The sequence below is a fragment of the Octodon degus genome, unplaced genomic scaffold (assembly GCF_000260255.1).
Source record: "Octodon degus isolate 3935 unplaced genomic scaffold, OctDeg1.0 scaffold00008, whole genome shotgun sequence".
Classification (NCBI taxonomy): domain Eukaryota; kingdom Metazoa; phylum Chordata; class Mammalia; order Rodentia; family Octodontidae; genus Octodon; species Octodon degus.
In genome coordinates this window covers 11,393,033-11,416,362 of record NW_004524584.1, presented here as the reverse complement: position 1 = coordinate 11,416,362, position 23,330 = coordinate 11,393,033, and the positions used below count along the sequence as shown (strand labels likewise).

General features: G+C 42.6%; 1 protein-coding gene across 1 annotated transcript in view; it reads left to right on the top strand.

The window, feature by feature from the left end:
* Col6a6 (collagen type VI alpha 6 chain) overlaps window positions 1-23,330 on the top strand; it is a 119,842-nt gene that overhangs the window by 6,338 nt on the left and 90,174 nt on the right. The window contains exons 2-11 of the mRNA XM_004625220.2: window positions 482-561; window positions 695-791; window positions 3,630-4,226; window positions 5,456-6,076; window positions 7,420-7,980; window positions 8,680-9,237; window positions 11,827-12,402; window positions 14,477-15,046; window positions 22,213-22,556; window positions 22,644-22,722. Coding sequence (XP_004625277.2) covers window positions 725-791; window positions 3,630-4,226; window positions 5,456-6,076; window positions 7,420-7,980; window positions 8,680-9,237; window positions 11,827-12,402; window positions 14,477-15,046; window positions 22,213-22,556; window positions 22,644-22,722 — 3,973 coding nt within the window. The 5' untranslated portion in view covers window positions 482-561; window positions 695-724. The remainder of the gene's footprint in view (window positions 1-481; window positions 562-694; window positions 792-3,629; window positions 4,227-5,455; window positions 6,077-7,419; window positions 7,981-8,679; window positions 9,238-11,826; window positions 12,403-14,476; window positions 15,047-22,212; window positions 22,557-22,643; window positions 22,723-23,330) is intronic.

The following is a 23,330-nucleotide window of genomic DNA, read 5'->3' as shown; positions in this document are numbered from 1 at the left end:
CAGCAAGTTTCAGTCCATTAAATAAACATTTCAAGGTGACTGAAAATGTTTTCACCCCAAACTGTAATTCTATAACCCTTGCCTTAGGCAATTCTAGGTAGCTGGAAACAAACTGAGCTCCTCATTCTGAAGTGGAAGACATTCTGCAGAATATGGAAAGTCACTGCTAATTGATTCTCCTCTCAACTTTAAAGATAAGAGAAAATGATTACATTTCTAACTAGGAGGGGAGAATGATAGAATCTTGACCACATCTAGAAATACTTAGTGCTCAAAGGTGAAACACACTCCATGTTCAGAATGGTGAGATTGTGTTACGGATGGAGACTGTGTCTCAGCTGTGTACTCTGCATTGTTATGACAGCAAGTAGTCAGAGGATGACACTAGGCTAGAGGGAGAAGATCAGACTGAGTACGTAATTTTATTGGAACTAGAGATATTTGTCTAACCTCCTCTGACAGTTCTGTCTCGCTTCTACAGGCTTTGACAACCAGCAAGAACTTAACAACTTTGTGAGTGAAGAAGGGTCATTGTTCCCTAAGGCACTTCAAGATCAGAAGGTCGGTGACCTGCAGACATTCCTGGCCCTGTTCCAGCTCGTTATGTCATGTTCGGTGCTTTTGTGTGTGTGAGAGTCTTGATTCATGAGCAATAGCCATCACAACTTTAGATGTTTATATTTTTGCCTTTCAGATTTCAAGTTGGAGTGTTTTCAGGTCATATATGAAAATGCTGCTGATTTTGTTCCTTATAACAATTTGTTTCCATGTTTCTGTGAACCAAGATTCTGGTAAGGAAAAAATGAAAGAATTCTTTTCCTTGATTTTCATTGTAGTAAATAGGCAATAAATGATTTTGACTTACTTAAAAGTTAGTTTTTATTTTGTTTTGTTTTGTTTTGTTTCTGATGGAAATGAAGATGGGAGTAGATCATTCTTTTTTATTACTGGGAATGGAACCAAGGGCCTTTGCACTGAGCTATACCCCAGCCCTTCTCTCTCTCTCTCTCTCTCTCTCTCTCTCTCTCTCTCTCACACACACACACACACACACACACACACACACACACACACAGTGTCTCACTATTTGGGCCCTACCTCACTCTCACAGCTTTTTAAAATCACAGTCTTACACCACTACCCAGAGATCAATTTTTAAAAACCATTTCAGGTCACCTTGTGTTCCTTTGAAAATTATGGACCTTCCTTTTTGATGACAGAAATATATTAAAACTGCCATTTTATCCTTAGTTTCAGCCCATTTTAGTCTTCTAGGAGGTCATATAAAAATTCTATTGCTGTTAGATTCAGGCCTTGAAACTTTGGAATTGTCTGTCTTACATTTGTGCTATAAGGTTGTGTTAGGTAAGTGTCTACATTTTGCTTCAGCTTAGAGTGTTTGCTCATTGTAAGGGAGATGCTTTGCCCTGGAGAGAAAGTTCCACGAGAGTGTACTGGCTGTCAGCAGCTTATTCAGTGGCGTGAAAGTGCACACATGACTGGCTCTTCACTACCTCTACCACTGCCTACACAACAGGTCCTTGCCTTGGTCAGTTTGTGTCCTGAACCACCTGACTTGGTCTTTACTGTTTCATCGAGGACTCTGACCTCAGAAGCAAGTTTGTGATGAGGTAAACTAGAGTTTACCCTGCAAAAGTTACCCCTCCATGTTTAACTGTTTTAAAAAGAAACATTCCCCTCCCCTCTCAATCATTTCATGAATCAGACATAAAGAAAGACCTGATCAGAGCTTGGATCCACCACTTTTATCAAACACCAACACTTCTTTCCCACTCAAGATCTGGAGACAGATTCCTGACCGGACAGATCTCACTGGCCACAAGCTGAGGCATCCTGTATGGGGTTCACTGAGCAGCCAGCCTCCCTTGGATGCAAGTGTAGATTTGCCCTCCCTGCTCCTGACCCCAGGATCCTGCTGCCTAGATAAGTGTAGAATAAATCTGATTGGATGGAATAAGCTTTTCTTAAAAACTAAGCTTATTTTGTCTACTCTGTGTTGGCAAGACTACTGTAAAGTGAATGAAACAAGCAGCACACAGGAGCTAACATGGCTTTCCTATGAGTTACATAAAACTGAAGTTTATTAATTTTGAATGAGTATAACTTCAGACTGAGGAGGCACTCTAGGTATTTTCTAACTAAATCTACTTATTGTAGAGGAAACTGAGGCCCCAATGAATTGAATGGCTTGAAAGAGCTCAGAGTTAGCTGAAAATGCAGTTGGGACTCTTATTACACACACACACACACACACACACACACACACACACACACACACACACATGCACTCACTTCCTTCCCTTCCCTGAAGAAGAAATAATGTATCTTATGCTAAGGAATGAGAATTGAGTCCAGCCCAGCAGGCAGTCAGTAAATGACACTGGTGTGGGAACCCTGGGATTCTCTATTGTGTAAATATATAATTCAATGAAGTATTCAATGGAGTATTGGGGAGTGTTCAATGAAGTATTATGTTCTTATATAAAAGTCGTATTTTAAATGGAAACTAAAACTACAATCCCTTTTCTAGCTTAAAATATATTGATATCACATTTTATGTATGAATAAATTTACCAATTATTATACTCACCTGAGTCATCAAAAATATTATAAATAGCTTTGAACTATATTAACCCAAACTCCTATGTTCTTTTTTAAGCTCATAAACCTGACACTTTAGAATACAAAATTAATATAACTAATAAGATGCCTTGTTACAGTGCTTAAATGATAATACAAGGAACTATTCTTATTCCATCATTAAAACCAATTCAAGTTTTAGTCTGATTCTCAGTTAAAATATTTACCTTATTGATAAATTGTGCACATATTCTGAAAGCAAAAAATAATAATAAATAAATAATAAATGGGCTGGGAAATGGCTCAGTAGGATAAGCACTTGCCTGGCAAGTGCAAGAGCCTGAGTTCAATCCCTGGTTCTACCAAAAAATGAAATAAAATAAAATAAATGAAGGCCAAAAAAAGGTACAAGGTGAAATTATCTGTTAACTACATAAAAACTCACGATTTTTATTTCTCTGAATTTACCTATTCCTAATCAATTAATTCTTTCTAAAAAATGATGCTTAATTTTGTGATCAATTCCAATGAGAAATTATAGAAAGAAATCAGACCCCCCCAACAAACCTTTCTGGTTTGTTTTTGTTGTTGTTGTTGCTGTTGTTTTAAGTATGTAGTACAGGATCTACAGAGTCTCACTACATAGATCAGACTCGTAGTGATCCTCCTGTTTTCAGCCTCCCAAGTGCTGGGACTACAGGTGGGCACCGCCACGCCCGGTCTCAGTCCTCTCAGCTCGCCCCAAGGACGGGCCAGGCATGGCACACTGGGGATCGAACCCAGGTCCCTGAACCTGCCTAAGCAGGTGCTTTAGTCCTCTGAATTATCTGGCCAGCCCAAACCTTTCTTTTTTTGAGAGAGTGACAATGTGCAGCTTCTAACTACCATGTTCAGTTTATTCGGAAGAAACCAAGAAAATGAAAACTAAATTTTCCCCATATGAAAAATATAGAAGAAAACTTTTAAAGTTGTTGCTTCGTTCATGTTTCTTTGGATTTTTTCTTTTCTTTCTTTCTGTGGTTCCTTAGGCCCTGAGTACGCGGATGTGGTGTTTCTGGTGGACAGCTCGGATCATCTGGGAACCAAGTACTTTCCGCTGGTGAAAACATTCCTCAACAGAATGATCAGCAGTCTCCCCATAGAGCCCACCAAGTACCGCGTGGCCCTGGCCCAGTACAGTGACGCGCTCCACAGCGAGTTCCACCTCAGCGCCTTCAGGAGCAGGAACCCCATGCTGAGCCACCTCAAGAAGAACTTCGCGTTCATCGGCGGGCCCCTGAAGCTAGGCAAGGCTCTTCGGGAGGCCCACAAGACCTATTTCTCTGCACCCACAAACGGAAGGGACAAGAAGCAGTTTCCCCCCGTGTTGGTGGTCCTGGCTTCAGGCAAGTCTGAGGACGATGTGGAAGCGGCTGCGCAGGCCCTGCGGAAAGACGGAGTGAAAATCATCTCGGTGGGGCTGCAGGAGGCCTCCGAGGAGAGCCTGAAGGCCGTGGCCACGTCTCAGTTTCATTTCAACCTTCGGACGGCCAGAGACCTCAGCACGTTTTCCCAGAACATGACGCAGATCATCAAGGATGTAACCAAGTACCAGGAAGGGACAGTCAATGATATCCGCGTAGAAGGTGGGCTTAGGATGCACTCCTAGAGTGATGAGGTGGTAATTTTGAAAATCAACATGGGAAGAGGTTTGAAATCCTACCAGCAGCCCTTTCTTCAAACGGCCTGCATTTTCAGATCTAAACTGTCACTATCTTCAAATGTGTCCTGTGATTGTGGCCTCTTATAGTCTAATGAACTACACTGGTGTTGTTTTTCCCTGTTCCACTTCTCTGTGTTGCATGTCATTCACAGACTGCTTAAAATTCAGGGCTACCTCTCTCTGGAACCCAGCCTACCTCTGAGCTATCACCTTGGGTTAGAGTTGCTATGTGGCTTCATTTAAAAAGATAAATTTGCTTCTTAAGAAAGCTTTGATGAAAACAGGAGAATCACTCCGAGTCCAATCTGTATAGTGAGACCCTGTAGACTCTGTACTAAAACTGCAAAAAAGAAAAAGAAAAATCTTTGAGTCTTCAAGGTACATCTCTTAATTATCAAATGTTAGCACTAAAAATAATTTCTTGTGGCCTAAAGCCCCTAATTTGCACATATAAAGTTTAGCCAGCCAGTCTACAGTGAGAGTGAGGTGTGGGCTCCACAGCCAACGTGCTGTCTGGCTTCATTCTCTTGTCATGTTCTGTTAATAAAAAGGGCCAAGAGTTTGTGGACACCAGAGTGCCCATGTCCAGATAAATAACACAGGGTATATTATTTCTGTTTAATCCAGTCTGAGATGAGATTTATAATTGCCTATTGATACTAGAGAAGGCTTTTCTTATGCTAACCCATGAAAATATGAATCCTATTACTAGCATCTCTCCCAAACAAAATGATTGACAGTACATCTACATCTAGTAACATTCCTTAGGAGTATTTGAACTGTAACTGCTGATTATAATAGTGATGGTGATATTTAAATGATTTTTAACATTTAATAGCTATCATTCATTAGTAAATCTCAAGAACCAGGCTCTATGCTGAGTATGTTATTCAATCTCCATAATTTCTCTGAGATAAATATTATATCTCCATTTTACAGAGAGGACATTGAAGCTGGGAGCTTAGCTAAGATCCAGTATTTGGACCTGAGTTTCTCTGATCCCAGCTTTGTGATTATTGTACACACCTCTTCTTTCTTGAGGCACATAACTCCTGTATGTGAGCTCCTGTATATGATCTTCCCGTCTTCTGATGTTCAGCAGAGATGCCAAGCCTCCAACTAACACTTTGCTTGTTCACTCCTTGCTCGCAGGTTGCCAAGGCCCCTCTGTGGCCGATCTCGTGTTCCTGTTGGATGTATCAGTCAATGGCAGCCAGGAGAACCTTGACTACCTTAAAGCATTCCTGGATGAAAGTGTATCTGCCCTTGACATAAAGGAGAGCTGCATGAGGGTTGGTCTTGTGGTCTACAGCAATGAGACCAGAGTGATCAGTTCCCTGAGTGTGGGCATCAACAAGTCGGAGGTGCTGCAGCAGATCGAGAGCCTCTCGCCCCAGGTCAGGTGGCCCTACACTGGTGCTGCCATCAAGAAGGTCTGGAAGGAAGTCTTCAGCCAGCAGCGAGGCAGTCGGAAGAATCAGGGGGTGCCCCAGATTGCGGTGCTGGTGGCCCATAGAACTTTGGAAGACAATGTGACAAAGGCAGCTGCCAACCTCAGGCGCCAAGGAGTGACTGTCTTCACTGTGGGCCTAGAGGAGGCCAGCAGAGCCCAGCTGGAGAAGATTGCGTCCCACCCCGCTGAGCAGTACGTCTCCATGCTGAGCTCCTTCTCTGAGCTGCCTGCCCACAACCAGACCTTTCTGAAGAAGCTGCGGAACCAGATCACACACACTGTCTCGGTCTTGGCAGAGCGGACAGAAACCCTCAAGTCTGGTAAAGTATTGCTGAGGAATGGGTTGTGACATTTTCTTTTTTCTTGTCTTTATATTGTATACCAAAAATAAGGTGTTGCAGGTTGTCATATAGGTGGGCATAAAGAGCCCAGTTTTTATTGTAACTTAATAATATGAACTCCACTGAAGTGTTCAGAGTGACTCCCTTTTCCTTCCTTCCTCTTTTGCATGACTTTCATTGGATTGGTCACTTGTACACATGCCAGAATACCATCACTGGTGATTTCTCTTTTCTCCCTTCTTTTTCCTTTGCTTCTTTACCTCTCATATTCTCAGATCTTTCTTTTTCCTCCCCTCCCATTTTCCTCTTCCCTCTTCTCTCTTTCTTTCCTGTCCTCTCACCTCTCTTTCCCTTCTACCTTCTTTTTCATTTCCCCTTCCTCACTCTTTTTTTTCCTATGACATTTGGGCTTGAACCCAGAGCTTTTGCATCAAACTACAACCAAAGCCCTATTTATTTATTTTTCAGACAAGAGACAGGTTCTCACTCAGGCACTAAGTTGCTGAGGCTCGGCTCAACCTCATGATTTTCTTGCTGCACTCTTTCAGAGAACAGGGATTCCAGGATTGAGATTCCATGCTCAGCTCCCTTGACTGCTTTATACTTCCTGTAGCTTCCTCTCCTCTTTTTCTCTCATCCCCAAATACTAGTTTAGAGAATGGACAGGAAGTATGATTTGAGTAGAGGACAAAATAGTTTGTTGTGAAGTACCACCTGCTAGGGTAGGGAGAGAGAGCTCTGTACCTTATATGCTGCTGTATGTATATGTTATGTACACATTTTTATGTGTGTATATATCTACATATGTACACTCACATTCAGAAAAGTAATACATTTCACATTCACTGTAACAGTGTCACTTAAGGTCAATGATCAGTTCGTATATTAAGTGACTAGAGTGGAGAGGAGTAACTATTTTGTTCTAATTCAAGAAAGAGCCTTTATACCTACAATGTCCTGTTAAGCACTATCTCCATTTTACAACATTCATTTGACATTTGACTCAGTAGTTATTTACTAGTAGAAAAATGGCTTAGAAAAAAGCAGTCTCAAGCTTTTTAAATAATGTGTTATCTTCAGGTTTATTCTCATTCAGAACAGAGAATTAGGGTAATAGTCTTACACTGTCAAAAACAATTCACCAGGCCCAATGAATGCTAAGATTCTCCTAGTCTAAGCTACAAGAATAAATCTTTTCAGCATGGGAGCGATTTCCCATTTTTCTGCTGAAGAAGCTCCTATTTGTTGTTCTCTCCATCTGTACCTCATTCTCCTTCACCTTTGGCCCACAGGCCACACTCAACTGTTTGCTTCCTTTGTAGGTTGTGTGGACACTGAGGAAGCTGACATCTATCTCCTCATTGATGGCTCTGGGAGCACCCAGCCCACAGACTTCCACGAAATGAAGAGCTTCCTGTCAGAGGTGGTGGGCATGTTTAACATTGCCCCACATAAAGTGCGGGTTGGGGCCGTTCAGTATGCAGACAGCTGGGACTTGGAGTTTGAGATCAATAAGTACTCCAACAAGCACGATTTGGGAAAGGCCATTGAGAACATCAGGCAGATGGGTGGGAACACAAACACAGGCGCAGCCCTGAATTTCACACTAGGACTGCTGCAGAGAGCAAAGAAGCAGCGTGGAAACAAAGTGCGGTGTCACCTTGTTGTCCTGACAAATGGAGCGTCCAGGGATAGCGTCTTGGAGCCTGCATACAGACTTCAGCAGGAGAACATCCGTGTGTATGCTATTGGGGTTAAGGAGGCCAACCACACGCAGCTGCGAGAAATTGCTGGCGAGGACAAGAGAGCATATTATGTGCATGACTTTGACGCCTTGAAGGACATAAGAAACCAAGTTGTTCAAGAAATCTGTACTGAAGAAGGTAAAAGCTCAAATTGCCTTCCTGTGCAACTATTTTTGTTCTCCAGAATAAAACTAGAAGCCCACTGTAGTGTGGTTCTGATTTATGTCTGAGTAATAACAAAGACAGTTGGAGGAAGGAGTTTTCTCTAATAAGTATTAGCTAACTTCCTCCCTCAAATCCCTGTTGGAACATATGTGTGATTAAACATCACATGTGTAATATGATCTAGTGATTTTATATCTTAAGGAATACTTCTAATTCTAATTTTTAAAAAAACAGTAAAATCATTTAGAGAAATATCAGGAGTACTTACTCTCTCAGGGCACATGTGATAAGTTCTAGACACATTTTTGGCATTAAAACTGCTGAGTGCTGCTAGCATCTAGCAGGAGGGATTGGGGATGTGGCTGCATGTCATTACTGTTCTAAACATGTACAGACTGCTCCACACGCAAAATATTCTGGCTCAAAATGTCAACAATGCTGAAGCTGAGAAAGTCTGAGTTATATATTTAAGGAAATTACTAAACAACAAGTAGAATAGTCTCAAATGCCTTATTATTTTATTGCCCCCAAAGCTTTATTTACTTGCTGATAATCCTTACCAAGCACATAATTGACTTCAATCTAGAGTAATCTATGATTTGAATTTTTCTGCTCATCCTTAATTTTGTCCATGTTGGTGCCTTGAATAAACATCTTATTTCTCACATGCAGCCTGCAAGGACATGAAAGCTGACATCATGTTTCTGGTGGACAGTTCTGGCAGTATAGGACCTGAAAACTTCAGTAAAATGAAAGCATTTATGAAAAACTTGGTGAGCAAATCTCAGATTGGGGCAAATCAGGTGCAAATTGGTGTCGTCCAGTTCAGTGATGTCAACAAGGAAGAGTTTCCACTCGACAGATTCATGTCCCAAGATGACATTTCAAATGCCATAGATCAAATGGCTCACATTGGGGAAACCACCTTGACGGGCAGTGCCCTGACCTTTGTGTCTCAGTACTTCAGCCCTACCAAGGGGGCCAGGCCCAATGTCAGGAAGTTTCTCATCCTCATCACAGACGGCGAAGCTCAGGACGTAGTGAAGGGTCCAGCAGATGCACTTCGGCAGCAAGGCATAATTATTTACTCTGTGGGTGTATTTGGCTCCAATGTCACCCAGCTTGAGGAGATCAGTGGGAAGCCAGAGATGGTTTTCTATGTTGAGAATTTCGATATTCTGCAGCATATTGAAGATGATCTTGTTTTTGGAATATGCAGTCCCCGTGAAGGTAGGTATGGGTATAGCCCCTAGTGACAATACCAGCTACGCTGGTCATAGTTTCTTGAATTAAGTGGAGTTGTGTTTGAAAACTGGGAGCTTTTCATTTAACTGAAATGTTTATTCCAGTGACTTTGAACTGTTGAGTTAAATAGATAAAGAATGATGTTGGTTCACCTAGATTCATTCCCATTTCTAGACACACCATTTGAAGGTAATGAATCCTTCGTTTAAGAGAAGTGGTATCTGGCTAGGTCTTAGGTCAAACTCTGGAAGCATAAGCTGAGTCAGTAAGAGAAAGCAAAGGTGGTTTACTCAGGATATCCTTTCAGAAGAGGAAGAGGGAAAACAGGGCATGGCATAGGCAGGAGCTAAGCAAGGAGATCATGTTAACTGGGTTCTAGTTGTAGCCTGACCCTGTAGAAAGCCTTAAAGGATGAGCTACACTAGCATGGGTCCTCTCTGGAGATGAAGGCCTGCAGCCTAGTGTACTCTCGGCTCTTGGACTGCATGTGGGTTGCTGAGGCAGGTGGTACAGATACATTGCTTGCTGAGCAAGGGCCCTCCCCTTGGGCTTGGCATCTGTGATGTGTGCACATTTCTAGTTTTGCAATTTAAAACCAGTACTTGGTCAAATAGGATGTCAGTGGAGACATTTTGGTATTTCTCAAAACCTATAAAGAATGACTCTAGTGTGTAAACTTGAGCAACGGATGCCTCAAAGAAAGTAAATGCCTTAGTCCCTGCTTTCTTCCTGTGACCCTGCAGGGTACTGGAAGCAAGTTAAAAAGCTTTGGGATAGAGGTATAGCTCAGTGGAAAGATCACTAGCCTGGCACACATGACGCCCTGGGTGCAATATTTGGCCCCCAAATCAAACAAAATAACTATAATAAAGTAACAAAATACAAGGGACTGATCTATATTGTGATCTTGGGGATTGATGATAGCAGTTCTGAAAAGTCTCTCTGAAGGTTACTAGACTTTTAAAGGTGGAAAACAATGTTTTCTTACTCAAATGATGTTGTTCAATTCCCAGTGTGAGGTCTGGTGGTCATGCCCTGTGTTTTGTAGAGAGAGGAATACACCAGGTTTTGATTCTCCGTTAATTCCACCCAGAACAAATATGAACTCTGCAAGGTTTCAACCCTGAGAAATCTCCCTCCAACCCCTTTTCTTCTGAGGAATCCAGACAAGCTTGGCAGCCAACTAAAAGCCAAAGGGACCTCGTTCCTGCTTTATTAGAGCCAGCCTTTCCCAGGAATTAGATTTACAGCTTTGTGCACATGGCTTCCAGTTGGTGGTTGAGTACTTGGTCTTTGAGTTTTCAACAGAACTACATGAAGCCAGAAAGAGGCTCATGAAAGAAAAACATGTGGAAAGCCGGGTGGGGTGGGGTGTGTGTGTGTGTGTGTGTGTGTGTGTGTGTGTGTAGAGCGCACATTCTCACAGCTCTATTTCTGAAGAATAGATGAGTTAATGACCACATCAGACCTTTCTAAGGCTGCGGAGAAAATGTGTACATAATGACTAATCACCGCACTGATTCAGGGTGAATGGGCTGGCGGTTCGGATACAGGATGGGTGAGTTCCTTTAGATGGAACATACTACACATGAACCAAGTCCTTCCTGCTTTATTTGTCCATGACATTGACCTCAGGTTTAAAAAGTTAGTAGGAGGAGCTGGGGAGATAGCTCAGTGGTCTAAGCACCTGTCTGACAATCGCAAGGCCCTAAGTTCAATCCCAGGTACCACATGCTATGCTGCCACCAAAACTATGCTGCTGTGCTGGCTGTGCTGGCCACTGGTTACACCTGTAATCCCAGCATTGGGGAGGCTGAGACACAAGGATCACTATGAGTCTGAGCTGTGTAGTGAGACCCCGTACAAAAAAAAAAAAAAAAGATTTTTTAAAATTAAAAAATAAATATACATAAATGAAAGCAACTTTGAATCAACCACTTATATGAGGACATTTATATGCAATTGTGATATTCTTTCCATTCCAAAGGTTTGTGAAATTCTGTTTCTGCTAATCCTGTGATTGTCACTTTATCCCCTCCCATCTCTGTAGTAGATTTTGTTCATATCACTCCTGTCTGTTTTTTTTTGTTGTTGTTGTTTTGTTTCTTTGTGTGTTTGCTTTGTTTTTTTAATGTATTTGTTACAGAGTCTTACTATGTAGCTGGGACTCATAGTGGTCTTCCTGTTTTCAGCCTGCCCAGTGCTGAGATTACAGGCGCGTGCCACCATGCCAAGACTTGGCAGCCAGCTCAGCATGCCTGGAGAATGGGGCCAGCATGGCATGTGGGGCCAAAGGATTGAACCCTAGTCCCTGTGCTTACCTAAGCAGGCACTAAATCCACTGCGCTATCTCATGGCTCTATTCCTGTCTGTTCTAAAAGCTCATTTGACTACCACTGTGGACTGGTGGCACAAAGGTGCATGCTCCTCTGTTATCCAGAGAACTGACCTTCTGATGAGTAATGTGACCCCCTTAGAAAGAAAACAGTGTGACTTTTTTTTTTTAAGTTGAGGGATCATCCATGCTCTCCAGAGCTAATCTTACATGATTTTTCCTTTCTCTTCCTCTTCTAGAATGCAAGCGGATTGAAGTTTTGGATGTTGTATTTGTAATCGACAGCTCTGGCAGCATTGACCATGATGAATATAATATCATGAAGGACTTCATGATTGGCTTAGTGAAGAAAGCTGATGTGGGCAAGAATCAGGTCCGGTTTGGTGCTCTGAAGTATGCCGATGACCCAGAGGTGCTGTTTTATCTGGATGACCTTGGTACAAAACTGGAGGTGATCTCAGTGCTCCAGGGTGACCAGCCCATGGGGGGCAACACTTACACTGCAGAGGCTCTGGCCTTTGCGGACCACATGTTCACGGAGGCCCGGGGCAGCCGCCTGCACAAGGGAGTCCCCCAGGTCCTCATCGTGATCACTGATGGGGAATCCCACGATGCTGACAAACTCAATGCCACTGCCCAGGCCTTGCGGGAAAAAGGCATTCTCATCCTGGCTGTGGGGATTGCGGGTGCCAATCCCGTGGAGCTGTTGGCCATGGCAGGGTCCAGTGACAAGTACTACTTTGTGGAGACTTTTGGAGGCCTGAAAGGGATATTTTCAGATGTGTCAGCCAGTGTCTGTAACTCTTCAAAAGTGGGTAAGTCTCAGCAGTTTTCCTAATTGTGAGCATAAAATCAAATGAGGGAGACACTTTCAGGAACAGGTCTTCCAAAGTGGCGAGAAGCTGAAACTATTCCATGGAACTCCACACAGTAGGGGATCTCAGAGCTGGAAAGCTCTTGGGGCTGATTCCTTCAGCCTCTTTTCCTTCTGCAACATTTCCTTCTCACGTCTCCCTCAGTTCTTCTAGTTCACATGTTTTGGACAGGCTTTCTTCATCAGGGCACAGATTGGCTTAAGGATTTCTCTACCCACTTGTTCCTTTTCCTGCTCTTCACATAGGAACCCATAATTTGCCCAGTTGAATAGGCGATTATTACAAGAAGTCTTTGCTGTCCTTTGGACTTAGATGTCCAGTTTCTTTACCATTTTCTATACCAAATCATTAAAAATGTAGAGCTCTCTATAAAATACTTCAACTAGCTTCAGACCTTTCCAGGACAAAGTCTGTCAGGCCTTCCTTTGTCAGAAACGCGGTGCCTCTCTCTATTTTCCAGTGGCTGGAGGTGGCACAGCTGCGTGTGGGAGGATACCGCTCTCTATTTGTCATTCAGCTACCACTTTGCACTTTTGGTTTAGAGTGATACTGTGGGCTATTAATTTTCTTTAGTCTTTTCCCTAAGACATATTTTACCAATATATACTATTGTTATTGGATTAGTTACTAATAATTCACAATTCCAGCATATTGGTGCAGTTTGCTTTCAAATCATTTAGCATTCCTTGCTTTCATATGGCTTGCCTCCTTAGAATGCTGCTACTATCTTTTTCTTTGACACAACTAACAAAAATCTTTCTGGGTCTTACTTAAAAGAGGCCGGTCTTTTACCTCTTGTGTCAAATTTGATCAGTCTTTTTGAAGTGCACTGTGAAAGAAGGTGTCTCATTCTTGTATTGAAAGTTCTCAGTTCAGCAGAAAAACAGATTTCATTTCCTTTATTTGACCCTCAATTTGAAAATGAATTTAATGAGTTAGCCAACTTCTAAGGCATCTACATTTTGTGTCTTCTTTTATCCCACAGTTAAGAATCTCAGCTACCTTTAATCTTTTCTGGGGATATAGTGAGAATTCACTAAGTTAGGTCAGTGGTAGGATCATTGGGAAATTCAGGGAAATCATTGTGTTTACCAGAAAGCCGAAGGACTTGCACAAGCACGTGCCAAGCGGGACTCTCTCACTGGCTGTGCTCTCTCATATTCATATCTTTTGTATTTGCTCTTTTGACATAAGGGAAATGTCCCTGGTTATATTTCATTATTTGCTCAAAAATAGTTTTCTCAAATAAATATTTTTGTTTGTGAAGACCAAACAGGGGCTGAAATAAAAGGAAAATAAACCAGATATAGTCTAGAAAGTGTGCTTTTAAATACCACCTTCAATTTGCCCTAATACAGAAAAGTACTTTCTAGTTCAGTTGGCCAGAGATCATGTTAATAAAATAAGCCGTGTGTTTCTGTTTGAGTCCCTGAATGTGAGGGTTTCTTTTAGTTGTTTTTGCTGTTTTCTCACAATGCTACTACTGCCCTGGCTTTCTGGAAGGGTTAAGGCTAAGTTGTGGTGAGGACAGCTTTTCTGTAGCACCATTCTCAGTTCTCTGGGAACTCAGAAAGGCAGATGGCATAAGACCAAATGGACAAGCCAAGAACAATAGGAAAGTATGTGTGAGTGGCTCATGCTTCATACTGCCTTCATGAACTGGTCTTTTATTTTTATTTCCTCCCAAATTAATTTGACTACAGAGTTGCTTAAGTCATGACTTTTAGAAATATTTCTATGTAGCTATCAATAGTTAACGTGCTCTTATGGGTTAAAGATAGAATAGCAGGGAGAGAAAACTTTTGCAAAAGGGGAGGGGAAGAGATGGAGGGAGGGAAGATGGAGGGGAGGAGAGAGAAAGGGACAACAATGAATTAAGAAATATACAGATGCCAGCTTCACACAATGAGTGTGATCATTACGTACTGCAAATATATATTTACAAAAAAAAAAAAAAAGAAATAACATCTGGTTCTTTGTGGGTTTTTTTTTCACCCTTTTCTCTTCTTTGTAGATTGTGATATTGAAAAAGTAGATCTTGTTTTCCTCATGGATGGTTCAAATAGCATTCATCCAAATGACTTCAAGAAGATGAAGGACTTTTTGGCATCTGTTGTTCAAGACTTTGATGTCAGTCTCAAGAGAGTGCGCATAGGAGCCGCCCAGTTTAGTGACACCTACCGGCCAGAGTTTTCCTTGGGGACTTTCGTGGGAGAGAAGGAGATATCACTTCAGATTGAAAACATCCAACAGATCTTTGGGTACACACACCTCGGTGCTGCACTCCAGAAGGTGAGCCATTACTTCCGGCCAGACATGGGCAGCAGGATAAATGTGGGCACCCCCCAGGTGCTGCTGGTCCTCACGGATGGCCGCTCCCAAGATGAGGTGGCTCAGGCAGCTGAAGAGCTGAGACACAAAGGTGTGGACATCTACTCAGTGGGCATCGGGGATGTGGATGACCAACAGCTCATCCAGATCACAGGGACTGCAGATAAAAAACTCACCGTTGATAACTTTGATGAGCTGAAAAAGGTCAAGAAAAGGCTTATTCGCCACATCTGTTCCTCAGGGGGTGAGAGCAGTAAGTATTGAATAAGTTCTTTGTTTTTCCTATTTTTATCCCCACTCTGACATTCTCTTGAAGCTCTATTTCATCCCTGGGGATGCCAGGAAATTTAGGTTTGCAAGTCTGGATTTCACAGTGAAATTCTGCTCAGTTATCAGGGATTTTTTGTGGCTTATGGATTGAGGAACAGGGTGTTTGGGTTCCTGTGTCTTTTTCTCCATTCCCCTCAGGGGAGTATGTCTGCTCTGTGAGTGGGAGAAGCTGAGCTCCAGAGGTGTGAGGAAAAGGCTATGTTCGCAGTGTGACAAGTTCCAGAGGTTGCGACATAGGAGTCCAAGAAATGAACACTTGGATGTTGGTTGCCTAGCCATAGGACTCAGTGCTGCCAAAAGCTACAAATGGAGGGAACCTCCCTGGAGCTTTACATCTTCATTATGAAATTTTACCATAGAAGTTAGTAAATATCTTCTTAAATATGAGCACATTTTGACATTGTTCCAATAGAAGGGGGGAAAAGTATCTTGAACAAGTAACTTTTTAAAAAAATTAGGGAAGCATCCAATGCGTTGGCTCTGCTTTTAAGTATTTTGATGCGGTAAACATTGGCCCCAGGTTTCCACCAAGGAAAGCAGCATTGAGAAGCAACTGGAGACAGCCTGGCCACAAATCAATGTTCTATGGCCATTTTATCCTGGACAACTTGCTTAACTTCTCTAATTTTAATTTTCTTATCCATGGACTGTAAAAGGCAGTACTGCATGGTTCAAAATGTCACTTTGGGGGTGAAATGAGAAACAGGCACATTTCAACTTGACTTTGAATAGGGCTGGCGTTGGAATAATGATTACAACGTAACTTAACTTTTGTCTACCACTGATCTATTGAATTTATTCCTGAGGTCTAGCCCTTCTTTTGCCACTGGTCACTTCCAAAAAATAAATGGACCTCCCATTGGTAACATTGATACATCTGCCCTAGTGTAACTACTAAAACTCTAAATTCTGTGCGAGGCTTTCCTAAGTTCCCAGCCTGCCACAGACAGCTCACCTGCCTTGACGGAAGTGGCCACCAGGGTTGATGGCTCCTCCTTTCCTTTACCTTTCAAAACCTGGCCTTCTCCCAGGCTCCACTCCCACTCATTGACCCTGGCTTCTGACCACTGAAGTAGGATCTGGAGAAAGGAGATGGTCTGAAGGGGTCCAGAGGTCCTTATTTGATGGTATCTGTCAAGAAATAAGTTTCCCTAATGGTAGCTTGAGTCCCAAAGTGGACCTGCTGATGGCTTCTGCAAAGGCTTTGGTGTCCTGTGCTGCATCCTCCCATCCCCAGTGCAGCCCATCTGTTGGGGAATCTCTCAAGCGTGGCTGGCTCACGTGAGAATGGGTAAGTACCCTCTGAATTCAGAGGTCCCTATTCCTTCTCAGCCTCAGCATCGTTAATGGCTGTGGTTTATTGTGCTAATGCTTGCCCCACCCCCTGCGCCCCCATGGAAGAACAAAGAAGCCCTCAACAGCACATTAGCTTCATGGGAAAAACTAGAATATCAACCACCCTGCCTGATAAACGCTGGCAATTATCACCCTCGAAAGTGGCTGCCTCTCTTTTGCAGGAAAAGCAACAAACCCCACTGTCTCATTCCTTAGAATCTCCAGCTTTATAAATTGACTTAAGGAGGATACTGTCTTCCTTCCCTGTGAGTGTGCGTGTGTCTGTCTGTCCTTCTGTCCACATACACTGAGATGGGGGAGGCTCACAGCCCAACAACAGCTCTCTCCACAAAAGCTCTTCTAATGTCCTGTCTCACACCTGTGTGAGACCTAGTGTGGAGGTTAAAGGTTAGGGGTCTTGTAGTTGATTAGAGACTATTCTCTTTGTACATCCCACTCAAACTTTGGAATATTTTAGCCAAATTTTTCCATCAATTTCCTATCAAATATCCATTTCCAATTATTAGGCAAACAATCATCTTAGCACAGTCTAGTCTCTACCTGATTGCATGAAAACAAAATTAAAAAGCAAGAACAAGAGTATAAATTCTAAATAATGACTGAGTTATCTTTAAAGAAAATAGCCATGAACACACACAAAAAAAGAAGTGTTCTATATTAAGACAGATTTGAAGCCATTACTCCAGCAAGCAAAAATGCAAGGCTTTTGGAGCCAAGCTGTGAGCAAGGGCTGATGAAGCTGGAGAGAGCACTGATAAGCTTCAAAGCAAGCGCAAATGATCAAGGGATGCCAGTTCCTCTGCAGTTATAAGGACGTGGGACAGTAGCCTGTGGTTCAAATCAAACTGAAACTAGAGTCTCAGATGTTTGTTCTGGTGTGTGTGATTGCGTGTGTGTGTGTGTGTGTGTGTGTGTGTGTGTGTGTGTGTGTGTCTCAGTTACTCTTCTCTCATTGCTGGGACAAATACCCAATACCCAAAATGAAGGAAGGAAAAGTTTATTTAGCTGCCTGACTGGAGGCTTCAGTCCATACCCAGCTGGTGCCAAGGCAGAGCAGCACATGGTAGAGAGCAGCCTTTCATGGTGGAGGCAAAGAGCAAGACAGCAAACGGGAGCAGCAACAACAATGGCTACAGAGAGCAAGTCTGTCTCTCTGTCTCTCTTACATTACATTCACGATATATGCCCCAGGACCCGTGTAGTATTCACACCCATAATCCCAGCAGTACTCAGACCCCTATCCCAGGCTTGATTATAAATTAGTCTCACACTCTAGAAGTCCACACCCCATGATTGCATGAGGCTTTGGGGGGACACCTAGACATAAACCATAACAGTGTGTGTGTGTGTGTGTGTGTGTGTGTGTGTGTGTGTGTGCTCTTGTGCATGGATGCTGGGGCTCAAACCCAAGGTCTTTTGCCTTGCAGGCAAGAGTTCTATCACTGAGCTACACACTCGCCCACACTGGCTTCTTTCTAAGAAAATACGCCTGGATTTGGAGAAGCCACTATCCTTCCTAAGGCTTGGTTTTCCCATTCATAAAGCTAAATGGCCTCTAAAAATTTCTCTCATTGTACACTACAATTCCAAACGTGAAGGGGTGGTCAGCTGCGTGACTCTGCAAAGGCAGTGACGGGCATTGCTTCTTGGGCATCTACGAAGGGGCAAGCCTGGCGCTCAGAGCACCCCAGTACAGTGTCTCGCTTCATTCTCCCGATAGCCTGTGCAGTTTATGTTTTCATTTTCATTTATAAATCTCAAAGGGACATTTAGAGCCTGACCCAGGTCATACTACAAGTAACAGACTAAGCATATTTTGAAATTGAGATTTGACCCAAATTCTTCAGTGTATGTGTTTTATTTCTTTCTTGTTGTTATTAAGTGAGGCTGTCTGTTCTCTTGATAGGGTGTTGTCTAAATTATCTATTGATAACATTACCAAGAACTAATGTCTAAGCGCTCTTTTGATAATTAATGAGTGGAACTTATTAAGACATCTTGGATTTGTGTCCTTAAGATTGTTCTCACAAACTGCTGTTCCCTAGCGAAACTTGTTGCTAAGCAACTACTTCCCACAGCACAATCTAGCAGCAGGACTAGGAACCTGCATAACTTATCATGGCCAGTAGGAAGTGACAGAATCAGGTGGCTCAGCAGATGGGTGTCCCCACAAGCTGGTTCTGAATCCCTGGGCCTGGCCATGTGACCAGTCATAACAGTTAGATTATGACTCATAATAGGAAAACTCTAAGTCACAGCCTTCTACTCTGAAAACCGAATATTATAAGAATTTCGTATATGGTGTATTATAATTATAACTGAGATAATGAATGGGGGTTCAGTGAGTATAGTTCCAGTCTTAGTATGTTTCAAAATGACCCTAGGAAAGCAATTATGTGCAATCACAGAATAACTTCATAGGAAGATAATTTTCCAAAAATCTTTGGTTTCAGAACTTAAATATTTTAGATTATGTCAGCGCTATATTCAAATTTAGTGTTTCAACATACACCAAAACTTACTAAGCAACTACATTCCGATCTATATTCTTCCCTTCACCCAAGTCTAATTTTCTGATTTTCCTTTGAGCCTGGCTAGTCTGTCCACCCAGGAGAGACTTTGAGAAATCTGGAGCATGTGTAACTTTGGCTTTTGGTATGGACTGGATAGCAAAAGAAACAGGGAGAGCTCTTATCCTTTGGACCTATCCGTGTGGATAGATGGATCAGAAAGGAGCTTACACAGAAGGCCAGGCTGAATAGAATGAGGCAAGAGACAAACTCAGAGTTGGAAGCAAGGAATGTGAGCAGTAATGGAGAAAAATAGAATAATCATTTACGGTTTTGCTTCCCAAAGAGCTCTTTAGGCTCTCACCTTAACTGATTTCTCACTTAGCAGAGCTTGAAGCCAAGTGTGCATGCAGATAGTTTATTCATAATCAAGTAAAGCCAGAGGGAGGGGAAGAGAAGTGATGCAGAAAGGAGGGAAAGCAAGTGAGGGAGTGGTGGTGAGCAACTTCGGAAGAAACTGCAGCTGTACAGGGCTCCTGCACAGCAGTGCCAGAGGCCCCACAGGATGACCACCCACAGCTGTCCAGCAGGAGGAGGACGGAAGACGCATCTGCCAGAGTTGTCCTATCTGCTGCCTCCGCAGAGTCTGAGTTTACCTCCCCAGAGAGTTTACTCACCTATACTCCTAGACTGTATTAGCTAGTGTCTTTGGGAAACTGCTAAGGAAACCAGACACAGGCCCCATAGTGTGCTGCATCAGGGCTGGGGGTGGTAAAGGAGCGGGGCCTCCATGAGCTAACTCAGTTTGCACATGGGACCCAGAGCCCCTGCAGTCGATCTGCAGGAGAACTCCAGAGTCCTGTCAAAGCCTGGCCTCACCCTTGCAGTACTGGCAGATCAACCAATGGTGGCACCTGGGGCTCTTCTAGTTCTGGGCAGAGGGAGGAAGAAGACATGGGAGTTCTATAAACTAGATGTCTTCTAGTAACTAGCTATGGCTCCTAATCATACTTTCTCCTTTTTCATCGAAGATGCAACTTATCTCAAAGGTGTGTCTGTACAAACTCGCCTTATCCAATCTAAGAACCTCACTTTTCTGATCCTCTAGATGTTTCAGCCACCATCAAGTCCAAATAAGGACTTTTTAAAAAATCAGCTAATTAGAGCCAGCTTTTGGCCCTGAAAGTGCAAGGGAGAATGGAACTGCCTGGTCCAGGCTACTCTTTTCTGTTCTTTTGCGTTTTTATTCTGAGATACATAATTCCTTTATTTTTATAGTCAAGAAGATTAATCCTCCAAGAGAACAAGGCTTTTGGCCAAAGGTGCTTGGCAATAACAGTGCTTTGACTGAAACATAACTGAAACTGATCTTTCTATCTTCCCAAATGCCTGCCTTCACACCAGGCTTTCACAGCACTGTTTTGAGATCTACTTCTACTTCTCACTTTTATCTTCTATCGTAGCCTGTCCTGTGACCACATTTGAATTGTTTTCACTGCTCCTTTTCTATTCCCATTCCTAGTATCTTAGTTTGATTCTTCATATTTCTCCTTGAAAATCATTTTTAACCTCAGTAGCTCACTTCCCAAACTCTCCCCACCTCTAATCTGAATCACGATGGTCTGATTCCCTCTCATGCACCACTTCTGCCTTGAAGGACTTCAGTTTTTGAGTTGTCCAAGGGCTCCCAAAGGTGAGAACCTCTGCAGGGGTTTCAAGGCTACTACGTGAAACCCACTAGATTAGCATAGCCTTGTCTCAGCTGTAGTTGGACACAAGATTACTCACCTTAGATCTGCCTGCCCTGTTCCTTCCTTCAATCACATTATTATGGAATCGTTTGTCTGTTCTAATTAAACTCTGAAACTTAGGTAGGTTTAAGTCCTTTCAGCAATCTAGACAAAGAGTTAAAATAATCTTTTAGCGAATGACTCCCAGGGTCGCTCAAAGCCATTGCAATGACTCTCCTGATGTTTGCTCTTTCCTGAGAGTGCCTTTTTCTTGAAGTCAGTAACAGCGCTTGATAGTGAGTAGTTTTTGATTCAGAAGTTCAGACAGTGTTTACCCAAGAGTTATTCTTTCCACATCAAGACAGATAGAAGGTGTAAGTAATTGAAAGGAATTTTGAAAAAGACAAATTCTGGGGATTCCTTCTAACTAGTTTCTTTTTCTTTGCCTCACTTTCTGAGTATCCACAAAGAGAATTTCTGATAAGGTAACATCTAGTAAAGTTAAAAGACCAGCCTCTTTGTCTTTTTGTTAACACATTGATTTATCTTAAATCTCATGGTGAAAATTGATTATTGAATAAGCTTTTATTTTCCATTACCTAGCTCTTTTGTCATCAAAAATGAATCAAGAATTGAAGTGGACATTTTGTTTCAAAGAAATGCATATATCCAGGGATCAGGTTATCTGGGAAATAACATAGACAGGTGTTTGCTCATACAAAAAGACCTGAAAAGCTGCTAGCCCAAGCAAATTAAATATCACTCCTGTTTATTTTACCAAGCAAAATTTTCTTGAAAACCAGTTGATGTGTCTTCCCAACTTGAAATTTCTTGGAAAAGTATCTTGTCTAACTACCTGCCTTTGGAAAACTCAACTGAATATATACCAAGCCCACAATGATTTCTCTAATGCATAAATTTCCCTACAAGCCTGCGCATGGTGATACTCAACTGTAATCCTAGCTCTTTGGGAGGCTGAGGCAGGAGAATTACAAGTTTGAGCCCAGCCTGGGCAATGAGCAAATTAAAAAAGACTCTGTTGCAAAATTTAAAAATAAGCATAGGGCTGAGGATATAGCTTAGAAGGAAAGCCTTGGGTTCCATCTTCAGTACTGGAAAAAAAAAAAACTTCAAGTGCCTAAAATCAGACAAGGGGCATGACATGAGAGTCAAAGATGTTGGTTGAGGGGCCAGTGACACAGCTCAGCAGGCTAAAGTGCCTGCTTATGCAAGCTTGGGCAAGCATAGGGACCATGGTTTGAATCCTAGCACCATATGCTGCGCAAGCCTCACCCCCAGGGTAGGCTGAGCCAGCCAGAGTCCAGGCATGGTGGCACATGCCTGTAATCCCAGTGTTGGGGAGGGTGAAAAAAGGAGGATCACCACGAGTCCAAACTGTGTGGTAAGACCCTGCAACAACCAAATACATTTTAAAAAACCAAAAGGAAAATGTTTGTTGACTTAATAAAATACGCTTCTCTTTTGAATCCTAGATTGCTTTGTGGATGTTGTAGTTGGATTTGATATCTCAACTCAGCTGAAAGGGCAGACTTTGCTCACAGGCCAGCCATGGATGAGAACCTACCTTAAAGACATCTTACGGGCCATCAGCTCCCTGAATGGGGTGAGCTGCGAGGTGGGCACTGAGACTCAGGTCAGCGTGGCTTTTCAAGTGACAAATGCCATGGGAAAATACTCCCCCAAGTTTGAGATCTACAGTGAAAACATTCTGGACAGCTTGAAGGGTGTGAGTGTTAAAGGCCCTTCTCTCCTGGATGTGAATCTCCTGAGCTCCCTGTGGGGTGCCTTTCAGAATAAGTCAGCTGCTCGAGGAAAGGTAACATGATTTCATTCTGCTTGTTGGGGAGGAGTTGCAGTTCACTTCACTTTACTCAGCTTTCTTCTCTTTCGCAAACATCCCTAGGTGGCCCTTTTATTTTCAGATGGATTGGATGATGATATTGAAAAGCTTGAACAAAAATCTGATGAACTTAGGAAAGAAGGTACTGAAAATGGAGGAGAAGGGGGAAAGGGCTGTTTATCAGCTTTAGCACTCAACTCTAGCTCTAAAGCTTTCACACATTCAAATAGCTTGGAACATGCTGCTGTCTGCTTTTCCCAGATGCTGTATGTGTATGAAACAATGCTGAATGCAAAGGCCTGTTTTTTTTTTGTCTTGGATGATGGTGTGTCTTCCTGTAACCTTTCTGGAGATTATTTTCTCCCTTGATCCGCATTGTCTAAAATTGCTGCTTCTTTAGTGAAATGAGTAGACTATTTCTCCTTGACCAAGGAATGCAAGAATTGGACTGTTTTCTTCAAGCACTCTGAAAGTTTCCACAGTTGCAAGCATTGCTGGATAAGTTGATTCATGTTTTAGGGGCTTTCTAATTGGTTCTTGCCTTCTGGTCACAGACTGGTTAATCATGGTGTTTATGAGCACCCTGCTTTGGGCTTCTAACAATCAATAGGCAGTCTTAGTCACTATTGGTTCTTGTTAAAATATATATCACAGGGGGCCTGGCCCTAGCTCAGTCCTTTAAGTGGCTGCTTCCACAAAGCTGTCAGCCTCAGGTTGCTGGAGTTCGAACCTCACAACTCTCCCGCTGGC